The 27,801-nt window shown below is 46.6% G+C and overlaps 3 protein-coding genes across 12 annotated transcripts in view; 2 read left to right on the top strand and 1 right to left on the bottom strand.

The window, feature by feature from the left end:
* LOC115121644 (sterile alpha motif domain-containing protein 5-like) overlaps window positions 1-3,414 on the top strand; it is a 103,154-nt gene extending 99,740 nt beyond the window's left edge. Inside the window, exons 2-3 of the mRNA XM_065025023.1 lie at window positions 128-262; window positions 3,355-3,414. Coding sequence (XP_064881095.1) covers window positions 128-262; window positions 3,355-3,414 — 195 coding nt within the window. The remainder of the gene's footprint in view (window positions 1-127; window positions 263-3,354) is intronic.
* A 2,277-nt stretch (window positions 3,415-5,691) lies between these two features.
* On the top strand, window positions 5,692-21,164 carry LOC115138744 (SAM and SH3 domain-containing protein 1-like). 3 transcript variants are annotated; one of them, XM_065025839.1, is made up of 16 exons: window positions 5,692-7,140; window positions 7,227-7,264; window positions 8,033-8,122; window positions 8,437-8,552; window positions 10,293-10,394; window positions 13,226-13,358; window positions 13,662-13,949; window positions 14,174-14,388; window positions 14,773-14,847; window positions 14,956-15,102; window positions 15,289-15,427; window positions 15,630-15,799; window positions 15,877-16,083; window positions 17,801-17,951; window positions 18,052-18,162; window positions 20,135-21,164. In XM_065025839.1, the coding sequence occupies exons 1-16, from the start codon at window positions 7,115-7,117 to the stop codon at window positions 20,710-20,712; spliced, it is 2,586 nt and encodes an 861-aa protein (XP_064881911.1). In that variant the 5' UTR covers window positions 5,692-7,114; the 3' UTR covers window positions 20,713-21,164. The 3 variants fall into 3 exon arrangements, with proteins under 3 accessions (XP_064881911.1, XP_064881912.1, XP_029531771.2); XM_065025840.1 differs by having other exon boundaries at window positions 5,693-7,140; window positions 13,223-13,358; window positions 14,174-14,298; XM_029675911.2 differs by having other exon boundaries at window positions 5,693-7,140; window positions 13,223-13,358.
* A 426-nt stretch (window positions 21,165-21,590) lies between these two features.
* ddo (D-aspartate oxidase) lies at window positions 21,591-27,707 on the bottom strand. 8 transcript variants are annotated; one of them, XM_065025843.1, is made up of 8 exons: window positions 27,518-27,607; window positions 26,837-26,908; window positions 24,208-24,394; window positions 23,188-23,296; window positions 22,791-22,967; window positions 22,445-22,604; window positions 22,253-22,351; window positions 21,591-22,043 (listed from the first exon to the last, which is right to left on the bottom strand). In XM_065025843.1, exons 2-8 carry the CDS (start codon window positions 26,843-26,845, stop codon window positions 21,741-21,743), a joined length of 1,044 nt encoding a protein of 347 aa, XP_064881915.1. In that variant the 5' UTR covers window positions 26,846-26,908; window positions 27,518-27,607; the 3' UTR covers window positions 21,591-21,740. The 8 variants fall into 8 exon arrangements, with proteins under 8 accessions (XP_064881915.1, XP_064881917.1, XP_064881913.1 ...); XM_065025845.1 differs by having other exon boundaries at window positions 24,208-24,391; XM_065025841.1 differs by lacking the exon at window positions 26,837-26,908 and having other exon boundaries at window positions 24,208-24,391; window positions 27,518-27,707.
* Window positions 27,708-27,801: the final 94 nt, after the last annotated feature.

Raw genomic sequence — 27,801 nt, 5'->3', positions numbered from 1 at the left:
CACCGGATGCGGGTCTGTGATGTGATGGCTTGTGCCAGCCCTCTATTGCTCTGTGATATGTTGATCCTTACTATGTGATGAGGTAGGTCTTCATCTCTGTTCATACAGACCATGTCTTCTCCTCTAGGATGGCTCATTGGGAACATTTGAGGACTTGGCTCAGGAGTACTCTGACTATTACAGTGCCTCTCTCAGTGACGTCCAAGACAGAATGGAGGAGATTAGGAAACGTAAGGTTGTACAAGATGCACAATCAGCGATGGTAAATAATATTCTACTTATTAGGTTTAACCTAACGGTTGCAATTTTACAATCAGATGTTGTTCTTCATCACTATTTAACATCAGTACAGTGTGACGTTGTCCTTCATCAGTACAGTGTGACGTTGTCCTTCATCAGTACAGTGTGACGTTGTCCTTCATCACTATTTAACATCAGTACAGTGTGACGTTGTCCTTCATCAGTACAGTGTGACGTTGTCCTTCATCAGTAACAGTGTGACGTTGTCCTTCATCAGTAACAGTGTGACGTTGTCCTTCATCAGTAACAGTGTGACGTTGTCCTTCATCAGTAACAGTGTGACGTTGTCCTTCATCAGTACAGTGTGACGTTGTCCTTCATCAGTACAGTGTGACGTTGTCCTTCATCAGTACAGTGTGACGTTGTCCTTCATCAGTAAGTGTGACGTTGTCCTTCATCACTATTTAAAAACAGTACAGTGTGACGTTGTCCTTCATCAGTACAGTGTGACGTTGTCCTTCATCAGTACAGTGTGACGTTGTCCTTCATCACTATTTAACAACAGTACAGTGTGATGTTGTCCTTCATCAGTACAGGGTGACGTTGTCCTTCATCAGTACAGTGTGACGTTGTCCTTCATCAGTACAGTGTGACGTTGTCCTTCATCAGTAAACAGTGTCCTTCATCGTTGTGACGCCTTCATCAGTAACAGTGTGACGTTGTCCTTCATCGTTGTCCTTCATCAACAGTGTGACGTTGTCCTTCATTTAACGTTGTCCTTCATCAGTACAGTGTGTCCTTCATCGTTGTCCTTCATCAGTAACAGTGTCCTTCATCAGTACAGGGTGACGTTGTCCTTTCAACATCGTTGTCCTTCATCAACAGTGTGACGTTGTCCTTCATCACTATTTAACAACAGTACAGTGTGACGTTGTCCTTCATCAGTACAGTGTGACGTTGTCCTTCATCAGTAGCAGTGTGACGTTGTATTTAACATCAGTAACAGTGTGACGTTGTCCTTCATCACTATTTAACAACAGTACAGTGTGACGTTGTCCTTCATCAGTACAGTGTGACGTTGTCCTTCATCAGTAGCAGTGTGACGTTGTCCTTCATCAGTAACAGTGTGACGTTGTCCTTCATCAGTAACAGTGTGACGTTGTCCTTCATCAGTAACAGTGTGACGTTGTATTTAACATCAGTAACAGTGTGACGTTGTCCTTCATCACTATTTAACAACAGTACAGTGTGATGTTGTCATTCATCAGTACAGTGTGACGTTGTCCTTCATCAGTAACAGTGTGAAGTTGTATTTAACATCAGTACAGTGTGATGTTGTCCTTCATCAGTACAGGGTGACGTTGTCCTTCATCAGTACAGTGTGACGTTGTCCTTCATCAGTACAGTGTGACGTTGTCCTTCATCAGTAACAGTGTGACGTTGTCCTTCATCAGTAACAGTGTGACGTTGTCCTTCATCAGTAACAGTGTGACGTTGTCCTTCATCAGTAACAGTGTGACGTTGTATTTAACATCAGTACAGTGTGACGTTGTCCTTCATCAGTAACAGTGTGACGTTGTATTTCATCAGTAACAGTGTGACGTTGTATTTAACATCAGTAACAGTGTGACGTTGTCCTTCATCACTATTTAACAACAGTACAGTGTGACGTTGTCCTTCATCAGTAGCAGTGTGACGTTGTCCTTCATCAGTAGCAGTGTGACGTTGTCCTTCATCACTATTTAACAACAGTACAGTGTGATGTTGTCATTCATCAGTACAGTGTGACGTTGTCCTTCATCAGTAACAGTGTGAAGTTGTATTTAACATCAGTAACAGTGTGACGTTGTCCTTCATCACTATTTAACAACAGTACAGTGTGATGTTGTCATTCATCAGTACAGTGTGACGTTGTCCTTCATCAGTAACAGTGTGAAGTTGTATTTAACATCAGTACAGTGTGATGTTGTCATTCGTCAGTACAGTGTGACGTTGTCCTTCATCAGTAACAGTGTGACGTTGTCCTTCATCAGTAACAGTGTGACGTTGTCCTTCATCAGTAACAGTGTGACGTTGTCCTTCATCAGTAACAGTGTGACGTTGTATTTAACATCAGTACAGTGTGACGTTGTCCTTCATCAGTAACAGTGTGACGTTGTCCTTCATCAGTAACAGTGTGACGTTGTCCTTCATCAGTAACAGTGTGACGTTGTATTTAACATCAGTACAGTGTGACGTTGTCCTTCATCAGTAACAGTGTGACGTTGTCCTTCATCAGTAACAGTGTGACGTTGTCCTTCATCACTATTTAACAACAGTACAGTGTGATGTTGTCCTTCATCAGTACAGGGTGACGTTGTCCTTCATCAGTACAGTGTGACGTTGTCCTTCATCAGTACAGTGTGACGTTGTCCTTCATCAGTAACAGTGTGACGTTGTATTTAACATCAGTACAGTGTGACGTTGTCCTTCATCAGTAACAGTGTGACGTTGTATTTAACATCAGTAACAGTGTGACGTTGTATTTAACATCAGTACAGTGTGACGTTGTCCTTCATCAGTAACAGTGTGACGTTGTATTTAACATCAGTAACAGTGTGACGTTGTCCTTCATCACTATTTAACAACAGTACAGTGTGACGTTGTCCTTCATCAGTAACAGTGTGACGTTGTCCTTCATCAGTAGCAGTGTGACGTTGTCCTTCATCACTATTTAACAACAGTACAGTGTGATGTTGTCATTCATCAGTACAGTGTGACGTTGTCCTTCATCAGTAACAGTGTGAAGTTGTATTTAACATCAGTACAGTGTGATGTTGTCATTCGTCAGTACAGTGTGACGTTGTGTTTCATCAGTAACAGTGTGACGTTGTCCTTCGTCAGTAACAGTGTGACATTGTCCTTCATCAGTAACAGTGTGACGTTGTCCTTCATCAGTAACAGTGTGACGTTGTCCTTCATCAGTAACAGTGTGACGTTGTCCTTCATCAGTAACAGTGTGACGTTGTCCTTCATCAGTAACAGTGTGACGTTGTATTTAACATCAGTACAGTGTGATGGTTCTGGATATAGTTCTATTTCTTACTGCTTCACTTGTGCCTTCTGGGCTTTCAGGAAAAGGTGGACTTAGTCCCGACATCACTGCAGTGTGATGGTTCTCAGATCCATAGTTGAATGTTCTTACTGCTTCACTTGTGCCTTCACCCCCCCCTCCCCCTATTGAAAATGTGGACTTCTGGGATCACTGCATTCCCCCAGCTCAGATCCAGGTGAGTGAATGTACAGACGTACACACCCCTCCTCTATTGTATGTTTACTCTCTGGGAGGACTGATTCCCCCAGCTCAGATCCAGGTGAGTGAGTACAGACACACACGCCTCCTCTATTGTATGTTTACTCTCTGGGAGGACTGATTCCCCCAGCTCAGATCCAGGTGAGTGAGTACAGACACACACGCCTCCTCTATTGTATGTTTACTCTCTGGGAGGACTGATTCCCCCAGCTCAGATCCAGGTGAGTGAGTACAGACACACACGCCTCCTCTATTGTATGTTTACTCTCTGGGAGGACGGATTCCCCCAGCTCAGATCCAGGTGAGTGAGTACAGACACACACGCCTCCTCTATTGTATGTTTACTCTCTGGGAGGACGGATTCCCCCAGCTCAGATCCAGGTGAGTGAGTACAGACACACACGCCTCCTCTATTGTATGTTTACTCTCTGGGAGGACTGATTCCCCCAGCTCAGATCCAGGTGAGTGAGTACAGACACACACGCCTCCTCTATTGTATGTTTACTCTCTGGGAGGACTGATTCCCCCAGCTCAGATCCAGGTGAGTGAGTACAGACACACACGCCTCCTCTATTGTATGTTTACTCTCTGGGAGGACTGATTCCCCCAGCTCAGATCCAGGTGAGTGAGTACAGACACACACGCCTCCTCTATTGTATGTTTACTCTCTGGGAGGACGGATTCCCCCAGCTCAGATCCAGGTGAGTGAGTACAGACACACACGCCTCCTCTATTGTATGTTTACTCTCTGGGAGGACGGATTCCCCCAGCTCAGATCCAGGTGAGTGAGTACAGACACACACGCCTCCTCTATTGTATGTTTACTCTCTGGGAGGACTGATTCCCCAGCTCAGATCCAGGTGAGTGAGTACAGACACACACGCTCCTCTATTGTATGTTTACTCTCTGGGAGGACTGATTCCCCCAGCTCAGATCCAGGTGAGTGAGTACAGACACACACGCCTCCTCTATTGTATGTTTACTCTCTGGGAGGACTGATTCCCCCAGCTCAGATCCAGGTGAGTGAGTACAGACACACACGCCTCCTCTATTGTATGTTTACTCTCTGGGAGGACTGATTCCCCCAGCTCAGATCCAGGTGAGTGAGTACAGACACACACGCCTCCTCTATTGTATGTTTACTCTCTGGGAGGACTGATTCCCCCAGCTCAGATCCAGGTGAGTGAGTACAGACACACACGCCTCCTCTATTGTATGTTTACTCTCTGGGAGGACTGATTCCCCCAGCTCAGATCCAGGTGAGTGAGTACAGACACACACGCCTCCTCTATTGTATGTTTACTCTCTGGGAGGACTGATTCCCCCAGCTCAGATCCAGGTGAGTGAGTACAGACACACACGCCTCCTCTATTGTATGTTTACTCTCTGGGAGGACTGATTCCCCCAGCTCAGATCCAGGTGAGTGAGTACAGACACACACGCCTCCTCTATTGTATGTTTACTCTCTGGGAGGACTGATTCCCCCAGCTCAGATCCAGGTGAGTGAGTACAGACACACACGCCTCCTCTATTGTATGTTTACTCTCTGGGAGGACTGATTCCCCCAGCTCAGATCCAGGTGAGTGAGTACAGACACACACGCCTCCTCTATTGTATGTTTACTCTCTGGGAGGACTGATTCCCCCAGCTCAGATCCAGGTGAGTGAGTACAGACACACACGCCTCCTCTATTGTATGTTTACTCTCTGGGAGGACGGATTCCCTCTGCATCACAGACATCATAGAGCAGCTGTGAGTCAGAACACTGCTCTGTTATTGGGGTCTCAAGGAGAGCTGTTTTAATGCTACAAAGTCACGTTTCACTGTCTATAGTGGAGACTGTGGCCTTGTGATTTTGTAATACATGGTGTTATAATGTGTGTCCTGGAAAAATGGTTGGAAAAAATTTGACTGAGGAATGTCTACTGTAGCCTTTTGTGGTCAATGAGATGCACATTAGGAGTTCCAAACCAACTTGCCTGTCTGTGCGCTAGAATGTAGTTCTCCAAGTGTGTTTGTCAGATTCCATTGCCTGCCTGTCTGACTCCAGTGTTCTGTTCTCTACAGGAGTCGCTAGGGCTGAGTTGCAGTAACGCAGCGTCCACTCCCGAGACTGAGAGAAGGTAAGACCATAGAGATGCTGTATATAACACTTAAACTGTTGTTATTCTAGATCTGTCACTGGCATCATCTCCCCTTTGTGTGGAGTGTATTGTGGACTATATTGTAATGTGATGTTCTTATATGTAGTTCAATTGGTGGAAGTAGGACAGTCATAGCAGTTCCATACATTGTTTTCCTGTCCTAGTGAAAGTTATCTTATTATAAACAGGGTGGTTTGAGCCCTGAATGCTGATTGGGTATGACAAAACAATAAAACATTTATTACGTGGGTAAGCAGTTTATAATAGCAATAAGGCACCTCCGGGGTTTGTGGTATATTGCCAATATACAACGGCTAAGCACTGTATCCAGGCACTCTGCGTTGTGTCGTGCCCAAGAACAGCCATTAGCCGTGGTATACTGGCCATATACCACACCCCCTCGTGCCTTATTGCGTAACTATAAATTGTTGAACTCCTGGGTTTAGGTAGGACAGTGAGTGGGACAGTCATAGCACTTCCATACATCTTCTCCAAGGTGCGTGTCAAATGGCACCCTATTAAATAGCACCCTATTCCCTATTTAGTGCACTACTTTTGACCAGGTACACTTTGTCTACTAGTCTACCAATGGAACACTTCCTCTACTAGTAAACCAATTTAACACTTCCTCTCCTTCCCCCTATTGTGAGTTTGGAAGGATGAATGGTCTTATTGTAAACAAAGGAGAATAAGGGAGGAATCTTGGTCATGAGTAAACATGCTACTATACACTGAGTCAGCGGGGTGTCGGCGACACAAGATTTAGGTTTGTTTACACCTTAGCTTTGTCATTGTCCAGTCTAAAACAATGGGAGAAGTAGTACCTCCTGTTAGTGTGCTCTAAAAATCAAGCCCAAGTCACCTCAAAGTCACATGACTTCATACAATATGCTGGTCTTGGGTAGCCACCTCTGAGAGTTGGTTCCTTTCAGAAGAACACAAGCCCAAGATTACAACCTTTCCGTCAGCATGGTTAGTAGTAGAGTACTGGGCTGGCAGTGACTAGGCAGGGTGCCCCCTTGTGGCCACGTGTAGAAATGTGTCAGTGGGGGATGATAGTCGCTAGCATCAGCAACAACTATCAGCTGATGTCAGAGGAGAGAGACGAGGAAAAATGAGAGGGAGTGGGGAGAGAAACAAAGGCCACGTGAGGAGCGACGATGTTGCAGTGAGTGCAGTCAGGGTGTGAAAAGCCCCTATTGTTGTTAAGATAGCCACTGTGGTCTGACCTCTGTCCAGCAGCATGTTTTACCATCTGGACTGACTGACTACTGGGAACGGTCCCCACTAACACTATACTGGCCTGGTGGTAAGGGGGACAGTGCACGTTTGGTTTGTTGGGGACCGTGCATGTTTGTGAGGAGAGAGTAGAGAGAGAACTCAGGGTGGATAAAGTGGTGTTTTGTCAAAGATGGTACAGTAGGATAGCAGCAGTACAATGAAGAGAATTGCATCAGGAAACAGGTGAGATTTGTCTGTTATCTTACCAGACTCTCAATCTTCTATTTCTTGGGTTGTTTTTTTGTTTTTGATTCTTGGTTGATTTGTAGGTTGGCCATGCATAAATCATCTGATGATGGATCAGGGGGTAAGTAAAAAATAAAATAATAATCAGTTCTGTAATTTGATTGGTCTAAATATTACGAGGTATAGTGTCACATATATATACTGAACAAAAATATAATCCATCGACCTGACAGGTGTGGCATATCCAAGAAGCTGATTAAACAGCATGATCATTACTCAGGTGCACCTTGTGCTGGGGACAATAAAAGGCCACTCTAAAATGTGCGATTGTGTCACAACACAATGCCACAAGTTATTGAGGGAGCGTGCAATTATCATGCTGACTGCAGGAATACATGTGGTCTGCGGTCGTTTTTAGATAATTTGGCAGTACGTCCAACCGACAAAGCTGTTGCCAGAGAATTTAATGTTAATTTCTCTACCATAAGCCACCACAACGTCGTTTTAGAGACTTTGGCAGTAGGTCCAACCGGCCTCACAACCACAGACAACGTGTATCCACGCCAGCCCAGGAACCTCCATCTGGCTTCGTAACCTGCGGGATTGTCTCACACCAGCCACCCAGACAGCTGATGAAACTGAGGAGTATTTCTGTCTATAATAAAGCCCTTTTGTGGGGGAAAACTAGTACTGATTGGCTGGGCCTGGCTCTGAAATGTATGTGTAACTACATACACAGTAACGGTTGTTATTGTGTTATTACAAATGAACTAGTACCTCATTTGAAGATTTGAATTTAGCCAGTTTTGTTCTTATCACAATTGAGTTACAATTTGATGTTATATTGGATGTCATGTTTCATTCAGCCCTACTGTATGTGCTTGTTTAGGAAAATGGGATGAAAAGAGACATAAAAACAAGTCTTTCTGGCAGAATTTTCGGAAGTCGCAGAAAGGTGTCATGCGTCAGAACTCAAAAGGTATGTTTTTGTTTTGTAAATATTCTCTCTCTACCCAACATATTTCTGATCGCACAAATCAGGAAACTGTGTCCTAGCCGCACAGCATCTGAAATCCCAGTCCCACTCCACTGAAACAGTCTTGGTCTCAATGTATCTTTAGTATTTTCCATGTGCTTATTGAAAGGAAGACGGATAGAAGCGATAATGTATAGACAAGAGGTGGAACTGGGATTCGATCCCACCCAGGCATGATGTCCTGGGTGGGCAGCGGCTTTCTATCTTATCTGTCCCGCTATCTAACCCTCCACTGCTATGATACTGCTGTTCCCCAGGCGGCGAGGACATAGGCTTTGTGGCCAGTGACATCACTATGAGTGATGAAGAGCGTATTCAGCTGATGATGATGGTGAAAGAGAAGATGATCAGCGTGGAGGAGGCCCTCGCAAGGGTATGTCACTTCCTGTCTTCCTACAGTTTGTGTTTTCTTCCACATACTCTCTTCTCAGAATGTACGGTCCCACTTCAAACAAAGTACAACTTATAAAGGCGTCATAGAGCATCCGTAAAGGCGTCATAGAGCATCCGTAAAGGCGTCATGGAGCATCCGTAAAGGCGTCATTGGAGCATCCGTAAAGGCGTCATGGAGCATCCGTAAAGGCGTCATGGAGCATCCGTAAAGGCGTCATAGAGCATCCGTAAAGGCGTCATGGAGCATCCGTAAAGGCGTCATTGGAGCATCCGTAAAGGCGTCATTGGAGCATCCGTAAAGGCGTCATTGGAGCATCCGTAAAGGCGTCATTGGAGCATCCGTAAAGGCGTCATGGAGCATCCGTAAAGGCGTCATGGAGCATCCGTAAAGGCGTCATGGAGCATCCGTAAAGGCGTCATGGAGCATCCGTAAAGGCGTCATGGAGCATCCGTAAAGGCGTCATAGAGCATCCGTAAAGGCGTCATGGAGCATCCGTAAAGGCGTCATTGGAGCATCCGTAAAGGCGTCATGGAGCATCCGTAAAGGCGTCATGGAGCATCCGTAAAGGCGTCATGGAGCATCCGTAAAGGCGTCATTGGAGCATCCGTAAAGGCGTCATTGGAGCATCCGTAAAGGCGTCATTGGAGCATCCGTAAAGGCGTCATTGGAGCATCCGTAAAGGCGTCATTGGAGCATCCGTAAAGGCGTCATGGAGCATCCGTAAAGGCGTCATGGAGCATCCGTAAAGGCGTCATTGGAGCATCCGTAAAGGCGTCATTGGAGCATCCGTAAAGGCGTCATTGGAGCATCCGTAAAGGCGTCATTGGAGCATCCGTAAAGGCGTCATTGGAGCATCCGTAAAGGCGTCATGGAGCATCCGTAAAGGCGTCATGGAGCATCCGTAAAGGCGTCATGGAGCATCCGTAAAGGCGTCATTGGAGCATCCGTAAAGGCGTCATTGGAGCATCCGTAAAGGCGTCATTGGAGCATCCGTAAAGGCGTCATTGGAGCATCCGTAAAGGCGTCATTGGAGCATCCGTAAAGGCGTCATGGAGCATCCGTAAAGGCGTCATGGAGCATCCGTAAAGGCGTCATTGGAGCATCCGTAAAGGCGTCATGGAGCATCCGTAAAGGCATCATGGAGCATCCATCACGGTGTCACAAATCATTGATAACCGTATGTCATACTCTATACTGTATACTATATAGCAGGGGTTCTCAAAGTAGTACTGCAGGGGGTTAAACGAGGTACTGCAGGGGGTTAAACGAGGTACTGCAGGGGGTTAAACGAGGTACTGCAGGGGGTTAAACGAGGTACTGCAGGGGTTTAAACGAGGTACCGCGTAGGCACAAAACTACCTTCAGACTTCCATTCAGTCCAGTGACGCCTGTAGGTCGAACCGTTCCGATGCTACAGGTGTTTTCCTGAGAAGACCGATTTTCGCTCCAGCTCTGCCACCTTTCACCGCGGATGTGGTGGATTGAGATGCATCCAAATGTAAAAAAAACATAACTCTAGCTTAAACTGAATTTCTTCCTCTCCTCTCTTCTTACTCCTTTACTCTCTTCTTTCTCCTTTCCTCCTCTTTCTCTTCCTCTTTCCTTTCCTCCTCTCTCATTTCCTTTCCTCCTCTCTCCTTTCCTTTCCCCCTCTCTCCTTTCCTCCTCTCTCCTTTCCTCTCCCCTCTCCTGCTCTCTCCTTTCCTCTCCTCCTCACAGCTGAAGGAGTTTGAGACCCAGAGCAGACAGACCTGCAGGACTGATCTTACAGAATGGTCTGATGCTCCCAGTCCGACCTTGAATGAGTCCTCCACCAGCAATGTAAGTGTTGATATAAACTTGTTGATATAAGTGTCGCTCTCTATTCTTTGGTTTATGATATGTATAGTATGAGTATCTCCGTGCTCCCTCCCTCTCACCCTCCTTCCTCCCCCCCTCTCCCCTCCTTCCTCCCTCCCTCTCACCCTCCTTCCCCCTCTCCCTCCCCCACTCTCCTCCACCCTTCTCTCACCCTCCTCCACCCTTCTCTTACCCTCCTCCACCCTTCTCTCACCCTCCTCCACCCTTCTCTCACCCTCCTTCTCCCCTCTCTCACCCTCCTTCTCCCCTCTCACCCGCCTTCTCCCCTCCCCCTCTCTCACCCTCCTTCTCCCCTCTCTCACCCGCCTTCTCCCCTCTCTCACCCGCCTTCTCCCCTCTCTCCCTCTCTCCATGAACCGGGCCCCTGTAACCTACTCCCCCTCTCCAGACCCTCTCCCAACAGGCATGCCATCCAGGCAGACCGCTATTCATCCCAGTCAAAGCGCCTGCTAACCCCTATTGTGCTGCATTATGCCGGCCACAGCTCTTTTCTGCATGGTTGCGATTAGGGGGTTGCAGTGATTAGGGGGTTCCGGTCCAGCCAACATATTTCAGATTTAATCTGGATGGCCTCATTCGGTTTCTCTCTCGTCATTTCTCCAGTCATTCTATCCATCCTCCCACTGTTACCCTTCTTTTTGACCACATGCTCTCCAAAAAACAGTGTTTAGGAGCTATGAATCGATCTTTTGAAATTGATGCAGATGTTCCTGGCGGCATCGGTTATTTTCCTGCTAGTTCTTGGCTCCGTGTATCTGCGGCTTCTAACGTCAACATAATCTTCCAGTGATTACGTAAGACTATATTGTGCGCAATTCCCTTTCTTTGCACACACTCAAGAACAACAGCACTACACAACTATAGTGCTGTAAAGAATTACTCTCATAATCATTAAAATCTTAACTCTCGTTTCTTTTTACCAAGACGAAACCTGCATGCTCAAGACGTTGCTGTACCTCTTATGCAGAATAGGCATAATATTTAATGGTTCAAGATGCTATGCATACTATGATGAAGCCAGTATAAAACCAGTGAATGAGGTGGACATTAAGTGCTCACAGCTCACCAAGACCCAGAGTCTCGCTCTGCTGTGACAAGATTACAAGATGAGCGCTCGTGGTCAGATGTCTGCTTGGCTATATTTTAAGAAATCATAGCTATGGTTTCTATTTCTCCTCTGGTCCACAATTGTAGCTTTCACATATGGTTTCTTTCTTACTAACTCTATGGCTAGCTGTAGCTTTTACATATGGTTTATTTCTCTGTAACTATGGCTAGCTTTAGCACATGTCATCATGAGCATGTAAAAAGACAGATGTGGAAAAGCTTCTGATCTTATAGCTGTGGTGTAGTACATAAACTGTTGATCCACTGTGAGCAAATGTGTTTTTTTCTGACCAATGCTACAGACTCTAAATATGAGACCAAATAAGTTCTATCTGCTGTGGCCTACTCTGACATCTATTAATTTAATGGGAAATTCCAGTTTGCAAACCTTTCGTTTTCTGGCGCACAACTGTTAGTCAGTGCCTGACCCGTGCCTTTACATCGACTGACCCGTGCCTTTACATCGACTGACCCGTGCCTGACCCGTGCCTTTACATCGACTGACCCGTGCCTTTACATCGACTGACCCGTGCCTGACCAGTGCCTTTACATCGAATGACCCATACCTGACCAGTGCCTTTACATCGACTGACCAGTGCCTTTACATCGACTGACCCGTGCCTGACCAGTGCCTTTACATCGACTGACCCGTGCCTTTACATCGACTGACCCGTGCCTTTACATCGACTGACCCGTGCCTGACCCTTACCTGACCCGTGCCTTTACATCGACTGACCCGTGCCTGACCAGTGCCTTTACATCGACTGACCCGTGCCTGATCCATACCTGACCCGTGCCTTTACATCGACTGACCCGTGCCTGACCAGTGCCTTTACATCGACTGACCCGTGCCTGACCAGTGCCTTTACATCGACTGACCCGTGCCTGACCCGTGCCTGATCCATACCTGACCCGTGCCTTTACATCGACTGACCCGTGCCTGACCAGTGCCTTTACATCGACTGACCCGTGCCTGACCAGTGCCTTTACATCGACTGACCCGTGCCTGATCCATACCTGACCCGTGCCTTTACATCGACTGCAAGTCTACACTCCGGTTTGACCCATCAGTACTTATATTGACCTCATATGCTGCATGTGGTCTCTACCTCAACAATAATAGTTAGGTAGGTTTGCCTAGTGGTTAGAGCATTGGGCCAGTAACCAAAAGGTTGCTAGATCGAATCCCTGAGCTGACAAGGTAAACATCTTTCGTTCTGCCCCTGAACAAGGCAGTTAACCCCCCTGTTCCTAGGCCGTCATTGTAATTAAGAATGTGTTCTTAACTGACTTGCCTTGTTAAATAAAACATTTTATTGTGCATTTCCCAGAAAGGGTGAAATATTGTACTGATACAAACTTTATAAGCAAGCCAAATAAACATTATTTTCACAGATGTCAAGGCTTGAGAACTACTGACTACTATTATCATCCGCCCCCTCTACCTCTAACTGGGTCCCCGCCCCCTCTACCTCTAACTGGGTCCCCGCCCCCTCTACCTCTAACTGGGTCCCCGCCCCCTCTACCTCTAACTGGGTCCCCGCCCCCTCTAACTGGGTCCCCGCCCCCTCTAACTGGGTCCCCGCCCCCTCTAACTGGGTCCCCGCCCCCTCTACCTCTAACTAGGTCTCCTCTCCTTCCCCACTGCTGGCCTTCTAACCTGGTTCGTCTCTCTTCTCCAGCAGTTGTGTGAGCAGTCAGATGGTGAACAGGAGGAGTCTGGGACATTTAGACGGCTCCATAAGCTGGTCACCTCCAGTCGCAGGGTGCGCAAGAAGCTCATCAGGATCGACGAGTCCAAGAACCCTGGGTCTGAGGGTGAGACGGATCACTGCAGTAGTCTTTCATTTATTAAACTACAGTGCTATTTATTACATAAAGAATCTCAAATTAGATGTGATTGGGACAAGTCCCATTAGGGCGTAGATGTGATGCCTTTACATAAACTACAGACTATACCAAAAAAACTGTTTTGTTGGTCACTTAGTGTGAAAAAAATAAAATACCTACTTCTAATACAAGTTGAGTTGTCATCCATTACACATCGCATTGTCTTGACATTCCCTGACTCTGCCACAAACCTGTCCTTACTACTCCTGCCACCCCCCCTGTCTCTCCCAGAATCTCTGAGCATGGACGGGCCTATCCTGGGTGATGCCATGTCCTCTCTGCCCCTGTACTCTGGGGTTCAGAAGAAACAGCCTATGTCTGGGGGGTGTCACCACGTTGACTCCCTGGCCTCCTCCCTGCACAACCAGCTGACCTATGACCTTCAAGACTCCGACAACCTGACCACCTCCCCATCCTCCTCCTCCTCCTTGGACGCTTGCAGCAGTGCCACACACACCCATAGTCTGGATACAGTCTCCATCACCAGCCAGCAGCTCTTCAGGGCCTTCAGTAAGACAGGTGAAGAAGCAAGTCACACAATTTTTCTTCAGGAAAATGATCGTTTTTCTTCAGACGTGGTGTTGCTATGAGATTATTAAAACAAAGCTTTTAATTGCTACTTATATCCCAGTGCTGGATGTTTTTTTCATTTTATTTTTTGATGTGATCTATTTTTAGCACACTACATTTGTATAAGCAAGATGATAAGAGTTGCGCATGTTCTCTCCCTGTACCCGGTATAGGAGGATCCAGCCCCAGGAGCTCCAGCCCGGCCTGTAGCCCAGGGAGCCACCCGGACACTGGCCCCAGCGGAGAGGGGAGAGCGACGGGGGCCGGCGGTACTGGTTCTTCCATGTCAGAGATAGAGGTTGGTGGTAGAGGGGATGGACCTAGGATTGCCCGGTCGGTCACGGATGGTGAGATCAGGAGAGTACTCAGCCCACTCAGCTACCATGGCGTGAGTAGTCTTTGGCTGCTTTGGAAATGGCGACCGTCAATAGTAGTGCACTATATAGGGAATAGGGTGCCATTTGGGACGCAACCTTTGTGTGTGGTCTGTGTAGTCTATAGCTTTAGTCATGGACAGTCTAGCCTGGGTACTAGTCTAGTTCTGCTCCCTTGCCAACTCCTTATTGATATTAATGTTTGGCTCAACAATGACAGCAATTGAGTTAGCATCTGGGACCAGGCTAGGAGCGGTTGGATGTTCCCTCAGTCCAAAACTGTCTTCACACAGAACCACAAAGTCCTATATGTTTGGTTGATGAACCTGTCAATATGTCTATCATTTGAAAGTGATATTTATAAGGTGCTTTTATTGATTTCATCCTTTGTTTCACAGAGAACCTGTAGCTTTGGAGGATTTGATCTGACCAACCGGTCCCTGCACATGGTCAACGGTGACCCTGACCTCACTGTAAGTAGGTTCATATTCATTTGATTCATTGAATTGGTATTTTTTTGTTTTTCAGTACCTTCGTTTCATGAAGCTTTTCTGTCTCCTCACACTGCATACTAACTTTAGATTAAAGATGGGGATGCCAGTGTGAAAGATGTAGTCATGTCTCCACCGACAAACCCTCAAATCTCTTTGGGCAAGAAAGTGAAGTCGGTAAAAGAGACCATGAGAAAGCACATCTCCAAGAGATACCACTGCTCTCTCCCCGAGCAGGTATGTCAGACTCCATGCAATTCAATTATCTATGTATGCTAAATGCTCCAGTGGTCAAACCGTACCTACTCTCTAGCTAGTGTCCCTGGTGGCAATTCATTGGACTTGGTTCATGATGACCATCAAGAGATTACTGGACTAAATATTTAGTAAACATGTAATACCATGTCTGTTTACCCCCTCCAGTCAAGCCCAGATGCTATTTCCAGAGGGCCCCAGTCCCCCCACAGCCTCACAGACAGCGACTCTCTGGAGAAACCCAAGCTGAAGGCTGGAGGGTCAGTGGAGAGCCTGAGGAGCTCCCTCAGTGGACAGAGCTCCATAAGTAAGTACTGTGTGTGTGTGTGTGGGGGGGGTCTGTGTTGTCCACATTTGTCTTATATTCCAAAGTGAAACTGTTATTTACAGTGACCAGCAGGCAGAACAGAAAACTCTAGCCCCCTACCAACCGCATGTTCATTTACTATAGATCTCAATGTGGTTTAGAGATCATTTGAATGGCTCCTCTCATTTCTTATTGTTTACAGGTGGTTATACGGTGGACACCACCGACTCCTCTAACAGCAACAGAGGGAGTGTGAAGTCTGAGGATGGAGAGGAGGATGAGCCTCCCTACAGAGGACCCTTCTGTGGTCGAGCCATGGTGCACACGGACTCCACCCCCAGCCCCTACGACACTGACTCTCTCAAACTGAAGGTAAAATGCACGTACGCATGCACGTACACACACATTATCCAAACGAACGAATCACAGTGACTGTTCCTGATTTGCAGAGAGGTGATGTCATTGACATCATCAGCAAGCCTCCAATGGGGACGTGGATGGGCCTGCTGAACAATAAGGTGGGGACGTTTAAGTTCATCTACGTGGACGTTCTGGCTGAGGAGGAAGACAAACCTAAACACCCCCGACGAAGGAGGAAGGGAGGGCAGCCCAAACCCACCTCTGTAGAGGAACTCCTGGCGCGCATCAACCTCAAAGTAATGACTTTACTTCTACTAGACTAACTCATAGTCATGACTAGAACTAGACTAACTCAGTCATGACTAGTTGTACAGGTATTCAGAAACTGGGGTATGCGCAATGCCGTCGGGGGGGATGCCAAATAAAAATGTAATTCACTCTTCATTTTTATAAATAATATATAGCCTCGTTTCACTGCCGAAAAAAATAAAATTATACCATCTAGTGTTCAGCGAAATAACAACACAATGTCAAATCAGATAGCCTAGTCAAATAATTAACATCCATTCACATCAACCGTTACTCTCTCGCGGGAATTCCACTAACGGTCCGCATGTAGCCAAACGTAGCTGCTGCTCATGTTGGTATCTATACTGATGGCGCAAAAGCCATGACAGGGACACATAGTGGAATTGTAATGTGCATGCAAGCAGTTGCTCCCGACGCAACTTGGGTCACTGCAGCATCCACCGAGAGGCTCTTGCTGCCAAGGGAATGCCTGACAGTTTGAAAGACTTTTGACACTACAGTGAAAATGGTTCACTTTGTTAAAGCAAGGCCCCTGAACTCTCGTGTATTTTCTGCACTATGTAATGATATCGGCAGCGACATGTAATGCTTTCACAACATACAGAAGTGTGCAGGTTATCATTGGCAAAGTATTGACACTTTTCTTTTTTTAATTGAGAGACGAGTTTAAAGTTTTTTCTTTAATGACCATAATTTTCACTTGTCTGACCGCTTGCATGATGACGAGTTTCTAACACAACTGGCCTATCTAGGTGATGTTTTTTCTCGCCTGAATGATCTGAATCTAGGATTACAGGGACTCTGTCAAATGTGATATAGCCAAGCACCTGAGTGTGTTGGGTACACAATTACACAGGTACTTTCCTGAAACGGATGACACAAACCACTGGATTCGTTATCCCTTTCATGCCTTGCCTCCAGTCCACTTACCGATATCTGAACAAGAGAGCCTCATAAAAATTGCAACAAGCGGTTCTGTGAAAATGTAATTTAATCAGAAGCCACTGCCAGATCTCTGGATTGGGCTGCACTCAGAGTATCCTGCCTTGGCAAATCGCCCTGTCAACACACTGATGCCCTTCGCAACCACATACCTATGTGAGAGTGGATTCTCAGCCCTCACTAGCATGAAACTAAATACAGGCACAGACTAGGTGCGGAAAATTTATTGAGACTCTCCAATACAACCACATAACAGAGTTATGTGTATCCTTTCAAGCACACCCTTCTCATTAACCTATGGTAAGTTATTCACAGTTTTTGATAAAAGATGGTTAAATAAAGAGCAAAATTATTGATTGTTATCATTTGTGCCTATATTACATTTGTGTCCTATAAGAGCTCTTTGTCACAACCCGGCTCGTGGGAAGTGACAAACTCACTCTCCTTCTTATGTTTAATAAATGTTTAGTATAGTGTGTGTGTGGCGGGCTTACAATGATGGCAAAAAAACAACATTTGAGAGTGCGCTGACCCTGGTGCTAGAGGGGGTACGCAGCTAGAGGTTGAATGTTTGAAGAGGTACGGGACTATAAAAAGTTGGGGAACCACTGGTCTAGACTAACTCACAGTGACGACTTGCACTAGACTATGTATATACAGACGTTCACACTTGAATGCTGTAAAGATTCTCCTCCTTTTAAGTTTGCTACGTGACCAAAGCCTACCCTGTCCACCCCTCTGTCCTTCTCACCCCTCCCCCAGGAGCACCTGCCTACCTTCCTGTTTAACGGCTATGAGGACCTGGACACCTTGAAGCTTCTAGAAGAGGAAGATCTAGATGAGCTCAACATCAGAGACCCTCAACACAGAGCTGTGCTGCTCACCGCTGTGGAGCTAATTCAGGAGTACGATGGTTAGTACACACACCCCCACACATGCCCCCACACATACAACAAATTGTGTTTGTGGGGGTATGACGGATGTCCCTCTGCTGGGGGTGTTGTATCCTACAGGTAGCAGCGACCAGGGTTCTCAGGAGAAGCTGTTACTGGACCGTAGCGGCCTACTGGGGGACTTCCCACGAGACTCTGGCTGTTATGAGAGCAATGAGAACCTGGAGAATGGTAACGGCAGCCTGACTCGACTCTGACTCTCCTCTTTCCCATCTTCATCCACTTCTTGCTGCCATGAGTCTTCTCCAACCTCTTCATCCTCTAAGGGCTACCATGAGTCTTCTACAACCTCTTCATCCTCTAAGGGATGCCATGGGCTCCATTCTTCACTCATAGCTTGAGCATTCCAAACTGAGTTCTAAGGCCCCTGAGAAAGAGACTTGGCTATAGCTCATTTTTTTCCAATGTGACTTTCTTTTGTTTCTCTGCACCGTGGGAGTAAAGGACTCTCTTCTCATCAACTCTATACTCTACTGATCTCCATCTGCAGGCATCTTTAGTCATCTGGGCCTGTATTCAGTGTCTCTGGGTAGGACTGCTGATATTGGATCAGTTTTGACATTTAGATCCGATTTAATACACAGCAGGGAGGACCAGATCCTACATCAGCACTTCTACTCTGAGACTATTTTTTAATACGGGCCCTGTTCTTCTGGCTCTTTTTTCATTCAACCAGAACAGAGTAGAACTGATGCGGGTATCGATCTAGCTCTGCCTGTGTAGAAGGGAGAGGAGAGCTAACTCTCATGCTCCTACACTCACTCACTCCACTATCTCCAGAGACCTGTACAATGTGTTCTGTAGAGCTACTTCTGGACCTACACAGGAATAGATCTGTCTTTGCATTGGCTGAAAATGATGACTGCTGTAGTAAAAAGAAGAGACTTCAGTACTACTTATATATATTTACTATGGAAGCTTTATTTGATAACTGTACCTTTCTTATTGTGGTTATTTGCTTTGGTTTTAGTCTTTAAAATTACAGTGATGATATATGAAGGCTGTTGTGAATGTCATCAGCCCTGGTGGAGAGTTTATGACGAGGACTTTCCACACCTGTATATTTCTCAAGATGTGCTGCTTTTGTGTGTATATTTTTCTAGTTCAGACCCATGTCATGTAGAACAATATGATGTGCATAAAGACAGACATGCTTAATGCAAGATTCAGAGTTAGTAAATGGTTCAATTAAAGATCCCGGGCTGTGTCGCAGCCGGACGTGACCGGGAGACCCATGATGAGGCGGCACACAATTGGCCAAGCGTCGTCCGGGTTAGGGGAGGGTTTGGCCGGCCGGGATGTCCATGTCCCATCGCGCTCTAGCGACTCCTGTGGGCGCATGCACGCTGACACGGTCGCCAGTTGGACAGTGTTTCCTCCGACACATTGGTGCAGCTGGCTTCCGGGTTAAGCGAGCAGTGGGACTTGGCAGGGTCGTGTTTCGGAGGACACAAGGCTTTCAACCATTGCCTCTCCCGAGTCTGTACGGGAAGTTACAACGATGGGACAAGACTAACTACCAATTGCATATCTCGAAATTGGGGAGACAAAGGGGTAAAAAAAAGAAAAAATATTTACTTGTTAAAATGGTGCCGCAACATTTTTGTACAATAATTGTGGGCGCATCAAAATACATAGTTGTGACTGGGGAAAAAAAGACTCATGTTTATAAGATAAGCTGTGTGTTATAGCTGACGATACCTTAAAATCAGTGTTACATATAGCTCTTCTGATGCTAGGAGTTATACTGGTATATCTGTCTGTCCCAAATGGAACCCTATTCCATATGTAGTACACTGCTTTTAATCAAGACCAATAGTGCACTACATGGTGCGATTACTACATTGGGGAATGGGGTGCCATTTGGGACATAACCGGTCTTTGAACAGTTCTAAAGTGTGCCACTGGCATAGTGAGAGCCCGAGAATGGAATAAACTACTCCGTGGTTTACTAGACAAGTCTGCCTGCTTATTTCCCTCATCAGTCATCTCTACTGGACATTATGCTTCATATTCCCGTCGGCTTTCACAATACAAGAAATGCTTTTTTTTTTTTTTTTTACAGTTCTGTTTCCATCCATGTATTTCAGCTCCTCTGAAAAGGCCGGCATCTTAATCCATTAACAATGCCTGTTTGTTTCAGGAGGGAGTGGCAAGAAGACATCTTCCATGAGCAGGTCCTCGTCAGGTTGTGAGTCCAGTCACCTCCCTTCACCAGAGAACCCCAGCCTCCCCTTCAGCCTCCCCCTGACTCACCCCAGCAAAACCACCCTACAGACCAGATCAGAGAACCAGGCCTCTACCTTACCATCTCTAATAGTCCCCATGACCAGCTACAACCTGAGACCAGAGCGGGGCCAGAGCCATCACAGAGACACCCATATAGCCACGCTGAGGAGCTGGAGCTGTGAGGAGCTGTGGCTGGGAGGTAGGCCTAGTCCCACAGCCCTGGGGCTGCTGCGGCCTTGCCTCTCCCTGGGGGAGCTCCACTCAGACCTGAGCCTCCACACCACTGAACACACCCTGGAAGACCTAGAGCCAGCTCATACCACCATGTCCAAGGCCGGGGTGCAGGGAGAACCTACACAAGAGGCTCTACCACACCTACTAAGACACTCAGAAGCACCCTACCCACCCTCACAACCACTGCTCAACACACCTTGTAGTGTTATGTCTTGTATGTTAGTTGAACATAGAAGTTCCCAGGTTAACACACCTTAATATCCCCTCCATCGCAGGGATTTAGGCATTGTTTTGCCAAGCCTTCCCTGTCAAACCCAAACCCATGTGTATCATCACCCCCCAGCAATGACAAGTGACTAGGATCGTGCCTCTGAACACTAGTCTTTAGACAGCACCTCTTTGGAGAATGTATATAGTTATGACACAAGCAGCAACCCAGCCCTGCACCTCAGACTGACCGTGCAGACACTCCTCCTTAGTCTGAAGCCGACAGGACTCAAGTCTGCTGTGGGAAGGAAAACTACACCTGTCAGGTCGGGATCCATCCTGGAGGAAAGACTGGAGATATCTGACAAGATAAATGGGCTCTCACCACATACACAGTACTATGGTAGTACTAAGAAGAACTAGATGTGTCAAAGACCACAGCTGGAGGTTCACAGACTGATAACTGACAAAAATAAATCTTACTGCAGCTTACTGGGTTTCCTATCATATTTCACCTTTAACCCTGTTTGATTCTAAACTAGTATGAACATTGCCAAGCAGTAAGTTATATTAATACTGTATATGAAATACTGTGACTGAGGACGACAGAATTTGTTTTATTAAGATTTGAGTGTCATTAAAGCAATACAAAAAACAAGGTCTTTTGATTTTTCTTTTTCTGTAAAGTTAGAATTGATTAAATCTGAACATAAGACAATACTTAGTGAAATGTCAAGTCCCTGTAACTTTAACTATTCTACCTCAGCCATTAACAATTTCTTGTCTGAAATATCCTTCTCTCTGGGGTTTTGCCACTTTTTCTAAAACGGATAAGTTAATGTCATTCATCTTGGTATCTTCCATAACATTCAGATGACAATTAAAAGAACTTTTCACTGTGGAGATTTCATGAAATAATTTGCATCATATCAAGTGAGCAAAATCACATTGCTTTCTTTAATTTCATTAATGTGCAATGGCAGCAGGTATCACTAATTGTGTGAAAAAACAGTGCAGATCAAGTAATTATATCAAAGTTATTCAGAAATGATTTCTATGGCAGAGTATCTGCGTAGTGTTCACAGCCTGGCCCTGGGGGGCTTCTCATGGAGACACTTCCTGACCAGCCCCAGTGCTTCCAGGGCTGTACCCCAGCTCAGACTGACTCCCCAGCCCCCATGGCCATAGTTATGCACCACCGGTACCTGTCGGCTCCCCAGGAGGACCATCTCTCTCTCCACCCGGACGTTCTTCCTACTGGGTCTCAGCCCCACAGACTCCCCCAGGACCCTGGCCCTGCTCAGGGACGGCTCCAGGCTGCTACAGCGCTCCAGGATGTCCTGGCTGTCCTCTGGGTCAACCTCCAGGCGCCAGTCGTCCACCTGCCTACAGAGCCAATCAGCCACACAAAAAGATAAGTCTCTGTTCTACAGAGCATACAGACTGAACTTGTAGTGAACATGTGATGTTTTGTGGTAATTTGTGCATCCCACTTTCTACATTATCATTATGTAATGTGTTTTTCCAGAGTATTCCTCAGGTAAAGAGCATCTTATTTAATGACGCAATTCTGTTTTCTAATAAACTTGACTTGCCTGGTGCCGCCCACTGTCACGCTGTGCGTCCCTGGGTAGATATATGACTGCCCTTCCCCATCCCGGATGAAGTGTTGGAGCCAAGGGGCCTGGACCTTCAAATCATATGGATGTTTATGGTCATATACAGCACAATGAAATGCTTATTTACAAGCTCTCTTTGTGTGTGTGTGTGTGTGTATACACACTTTGAGGACCTGCCCCCTGACAGGGTAGACCTGAGAGTCCCCTACTAGAGACTTGGCGCCCAGACCGGAGCAGTTGACGATGACGTCATATCCCTGGCTGCTTAGCTCCTGGAGGTCGTTTACTTTCTGCTTCACAACCTGGCCTCCTGCTTTTCTAAACCTAAAACAACACTTTTTAAAGTCAGTCATAAAAGATTTGAAACTGAGGAAAAAAAGCAAAAGCCATCTATATTTTAATTCAGGAAGTACATAGAGTAGCTGTTAATGTTTTTGATACAGTAAAACTGTTAAGAGATTAACACAAGACTAGTATAAAAGTAAAAACAAGCTAAGACCAAGAATGTACCTCTTCTCCATCCATGGCAGGTAGTTGGAACATTCACATTTCACTGTGGTGAACGCCTGGCCAAACTTGTGATCAGGAAACCGTTTCAGTTCACGGTCTGTCATGATTCGGAAACCCAGCACAAATGCAGACCAGAATGGCACCTTATCCACAGGGAGCTCCTTGTGTATTTGCCATCTAAAAAATATATTAGCAATACCAGTTATAACCAAACCCCTTCACATTGGTGAGCATTTTCAACCAGTAGAACTTATGAATAAATGTCAGAGAACTATTGAACTGGCTGTAACTTGTGTTTCATATGGCACCCTATTCCCTATAGTGCACTTCTCTTCTGGCTCCGGTCAAAAATAGTGCACTATACAGCATCCATTCCTTTATGGTTGAGGATCCTTACCCTGAGCTGAGCAACACCCCAGCCTCTGATGCCTGTTCTGATTGGGCAATAGCCAGCAGGTGATCAATCGTCTCCTTGAACCACCTCTGTTGCTGTTCCAGAGGGATATCTGGGGGGAAAGAGGGATGTAGAGCAGGAGAGGGGAATGTAAGGGGGGGAGGGAGAGAGGAATGTAGGGAGAGAGCGAGAGGAATGTAGGGAGAGAGCGAGCGGAATGTAGGGAGAGAGCGAGAGGAATGGAGGGGAGAGAGCGAGAGGAATGGAGGGGAGAGGGCGAGAGGAATGGAGGGAGAGAGCGAGAGGAATGGAGGGGGAGCGAGAGGAATGGAGGGGGCGAGAGGAATGGAGGGGGCGGAGGAATGGGGGGGCGAGAGGAATGGAGGGGGTGAGAGGAATGGGGGGGGAGAGAGGGAATAGGGGGTGGGAGAGGAATGAGGGGGGGAGAGGGGAATAGGGGAATGGAGAGAGGGAGAGGGGAATGGAGGGAGGGAGAGGGGAATAGGGGAATGGATGGAGGGAGAGGAATGGATGGAAGGAGAGAAATGGATGGAAGGAGAAAAATGGATGGAGGGGAATTGGAGGGGGTGAGGAATTAATGGAGGAAGGGAGGGAGAGGGGAATAGAGGGAGGGAGAGGGGAATAGAGGGAGGGAGAGGGGAATAGAGGGAGGGAGAGGGAATGGAGTTAGGGAGAGTGGAATGGAGGGAGGGAGAGGAATGGATGGAAGGAGAGAAATGGATGGAGGGGAATTGGAGGGAGTGAGGAAAGGAGGGGGTGAGGAATTAATGGAGGAAGGGAGAGGAAGGAAGGGAGGGCGGAATGGAGAGAGCGGAATGGAGGGAGGGAATGGGAGGCAGAAAGGAAGGGAATGGGAGGGAGGAATGGAGGGAGAGGAAGGCAGAGGGAAAGGTGGGAAGGGAGAGAGAAAGGGGGGGAGAGGGACAGAGGGGGGAGAGGGAGGGAGGAAAAAAAAAATGACTGTTAATGAACTTAATTCACTGGATAAAGAGATGCCCATACCTGGGAACGGTGAGCAAATCAGGATCCCAGCAGCCACATCGCTGGTGGTGTCTGGGGTAAACCTGTCAGCTATGAGGGTCACAGAGCAGTAGGGGAGGGCCTCAGCGATGCACACAGCTGTGGAGAAGCCAACCACACCTCCACCCACCACCACGACTGTCATACTCTTCATCATAGGATGATTCTGCTGGGAGAAAAACGTCATAAGGGAAAGTTGTAATACTTGTACTCCCTTACAGCCTTATTCTAAAATGGATTAAACAAAATAATTTCCTCAGCAATCTACTCACGATACCTCATAAGTATTCAGACCCTTTGCTATGAGACTTGAAATTGAGCTCAGGTGCATCCTGTTTCCATTGATCCTCCTAGAGATGTTTCTAGAACTTGATTGGACATGATTTGGAAAGGCACACACCTGTCTATATAAAAGGTGCATGTCAGAGAAAAAAACAAGTCAAAGGAATAGTCAGTAGAGCTCCGAGACGGGATTGTGTCGAGGCACAGAACTGGGAAAGGGTACCAAAACATTTCTGCAGCATTGAAGGTCCCAAAAACACAGTGGCCTCTATCATTCTTAAATGGAAGAAGTTTTGAACCACCAAGACTCTTCCTAGACCTGGCCGCACAGCCAAACTAAGCAATTGGGGGAGAAGGGCCTTGGTCAGGGAGGTAACCAAGAACCCGATGGTCACTCTGACAGAGCTCTGGAGTTCCTATGTGGAGATGGGAGAAGGCAGCACTCCACCAATCAGGCCTTTATGGTAGACTGGCCAGACAGAAGCCACTCTTCAGGAAAAGGCACATGACAGCCCGCTTGGAATTAGCCAGAAAGGCACCTAAAGACTCTGACCATGAGTAACAAGATTATCTGATTTGATGAAACCAAGATTGAACTCTTTGGCCTCAATTTAATCCATTTTAGAACAAGGTTGTAACCTAACAAAATGTGGAAAGTCAAGGTGTCTGACTAGTTCACGAAGGCACTGTTTACCTTGTTAAAGCACCTGTAGGTGATACAGGAAGGGGAGTATGATCAAATGCAAAATCCATATAAAAATAGCAGTGCAAGTGTCGCAGCGCGACCGGGAGACCCATGAGGTGGCTCACAATTGGTCCAGCGTCGTCCGGGTTAGGGGAGGGTGTGGGGGAGAAAGGGGAGGGTGTAGGGGGAGAAAGGGGAGGGTGTGTGGGGAGAAAGGGGAGGGTGTGAGGGGAGAAAGGGGAGGGGGTGTAGGGGAGAAGGGGGGAGGGTGTAGGGGGAGAAAGGGGAGGGTGTGTGGGGAGAAAGGGGAGGGTGTGAGGGAGAAAGGGGAGGGTGTGTGGGGAGAAAGGGGGAGGGTGTGGGGGAGAAAGGGGAGGGTGTGGGGGAGAAAGGGGAGGGTGTGGGGGGAGGGGGAGGGTGTGGGGAGAAAGGAGAGGGTGTGGGGGAGAAAGGGGAGGGTATGTGGGGAGAAAGGGGAGGGTGTAGGGGAGAAAGGGGAGGGTGGGGGGGGAGAAAGGGGAGGGTGTGGGGGAGAAGGGGGGAGAAAGGGGAGTGCGGGGGGGGAGAAAGGGGAGGGTGTAGGGGAGAAAGGGGAGGGGTGAGGGGGAGAAAGGGGAGGGTGTGGGGGAGAAAGGGGAGGGGGGTGGGAGGGTGGGGGAGAAAGGGGAGTGCGTGGGGGGAGAAAGAGATGGAAGAACAACTGAAACAGCATTGCAGTGTTCCAGTCCTACGTGTTTATTTTTGATCCCAGCCACGTCGCTGCATCAGGCCTTTTGCCTCTTGGTAGGCCATCATTGTAAATAAGAATTAGTTCTTTATTGACTTGCCTAGTTAAAAGGTTACATTTATATATATTTATATATATATATAACACGGGGCTAAAGTTTAAGGATACGTTGGTTGGTTAATGTCAATTAAATGACAATGGGTTATTTGTACATACACTAACCACTCCACTTGACTCAAGTGTTAAACATTCAACCTTTTTTAATCAACATTTTGATTCATCTGGATTAAATGTATCCAACACTGCTTGGGATTTTGAAGTGAAATAGAGCAAGTTGAAAAATATTATAATCACCCCTTTGAAGCTTCAGTAACCAGTCGCCTGTGATATTTGGGATGCAGTAATTGCAGGATACTGCAGTTATACCGCATTCTGACTGCAATATTTTTTCTTAAGGGCATTTACATAAAACACTGCTATTTGCCCATATTCTATTATGATTGCCTAACAGAACTTCTCCAACGAATGTTTTGGCCTACCTGCAGGCTGTGCAAGGTCACAATGTATCAAACTAACTTACTACTCTGCATAATGAACAGACAAATCATTATGTAATAGAATTCTCCATCGGGCTAGTTTGTATCTGTGGGATGCGCAGATAGAGGATCAGTTCCCCTCCCCCAACCTTAAACATCAGTGGGGGAAATGCAAAACTGACCCAAGATCAGAGTCTAGAGGCAACTTCACCCTACTCTGCGGGGGTTAAAGTCCTGAAAGTATTCAAATAAATCCTGTGTGCCTTTATGAGTTTGCATCCAGCCAACTACTGGTGCGCTATGAAGCGGTGAAGTCTTTTTTATTCAGTGTACTGTAGGAGAACTACAAACACAGTTATGACATAGAAAAAGTCTACTAACCGACTGCATGTCTCTTGTAAAAGGTTGTCCAACATTCTTCAAGTTGACCTTAGAGAGCAGACGTCATATCGCCTATAATACAAAGATTCGCCTACAATTAAACAAGAACCTGAACTAAATTTCAAACAATTACGTGACAGTGGACTACAAAAACAGTTGTTTGCTAGACAACAAAGGATCGTATTCGGATCGTATTATGATCAGTGGCTCACTGCTGCGCATGCCTGATATTTTAAGCACACTCATACATAGTCCACAGACGCAATAGCCCGGCGTCCCATTGCCACACACTGCCTTAAAATACCAGTCGGAACTAAGGAGACTGACATTTCTGACTTGCTAACTGGTTGTAGTTATGCACAACCAGTTAGCAAGTCGAACATTTCCGAGTAACGGCTAGCACGTGAACGCGGCTCTGAGACCACAATCCACACACTACTTTATTTTTACTTTATTTAACTAGGCAAATCAGTTAAGAACAAATTCTTATTTTCAATGTCGGCCTAGGAACAGTGGGTTAACTGCCTGTTCAGGGGCAGAACGACAGATTTGTACTTTGTCAGCTCGGGGATATGAATTTGCAACCTTCCAGTTACTAGTCCAACGCTAACCACTAGGCTACCCTGCCGCCCTAGGGAGCCTACTCTGCCGCCCCAGGGAGCCTACTGACCGAACACGCACCTCCCCACAATTCCCAACCAACGCGTCTCGGGTACACGTCCAATGTTCATTTGAAGGTGTTGACAGTTGGAGAAATTGCTTGAGCTGCGCTGAGAATTCGACAAGTATAAAAGCCAACGGTCCAATATCCAAGAACACTGCTGTTGGTGTGCGTACACTTGTTGGTCTATGATAAACCCAGCTCCGCATGCTGGTCGTCACTAGTTACTACAGCCACAAAATCACAAACCCCGCCCATTTCTACCGTTTCATAATTTTAGAATCTGATTTTAAACCTAACCTTA

This window comes from Oncorhynchus nerka, linkage group LG12 (genome assembly GCF_034236695.1).
Source record: "Oncorhynchus nerka isolate Pitt River linkage group LG12, Oner_Uvic_2.0, whole genome shotgun sequence".
In the NCBI taxonomy this organism is placed as follows: Eukaryota; Metazoa; Chordata; class Actinopteri; order Salmoniformes; family Salmonidae; genus Oncorhynchus; species Oncorhynchus nerka.
This window is presented reverse-complemented; position numbering and strand designations above follow the sequence as displayed.

What these genes read in the sequence shown, in the direction of transcription:
- ddo (XM_065025841.1), bottom strand. Translation starts at nt 27,706, where the DNA reads ATGCGGAGCTGGGTTTATCATAGACCAACAAGTGTACGCACACCAACA. An exon ending in GATTTGCTCACCGTTCCCAG is followed by an intron (nt 23,297 to 24,207) that starts GTATGGGCATCT and finishes CTTTCCCCCCAG; the next exon opens with ATATCCCTCTGGAACAGCAA. An exon ending in GGGGTGTTGCTCAGCTCAGG is followed by an intron (nt 22,968 to 23,187) that starts GTAAGGATCCTC and finishes TATATTTTTTAG; the next exon opens with ATGGCAAATACACAAGGAGC.
- LOC115138744 (XM_029675911.2), top strand. Translation starts at nt 7,115, where the DNA reads ATGAAGAGAATTGCATCAGGAAACAG. An exon ending in AGAATTGCATCAGGAAACAG is followed by an intron (nt 7,141 to 7,226) that starts GTGAGATTTGTC and finishes GTTGATTTGTAG; the next exon opens with GTTGGCCATGCATAAATCAT. An exon ending in CAGGGCCTTCAGTAAGACAG is followed by an intron (nt 13,950 to 14,173) that starts GTGAAGAAGCAA and finishes TACCCGGTATAG; the next exon opens with GAGGATCCAGCCCCAGGAGC.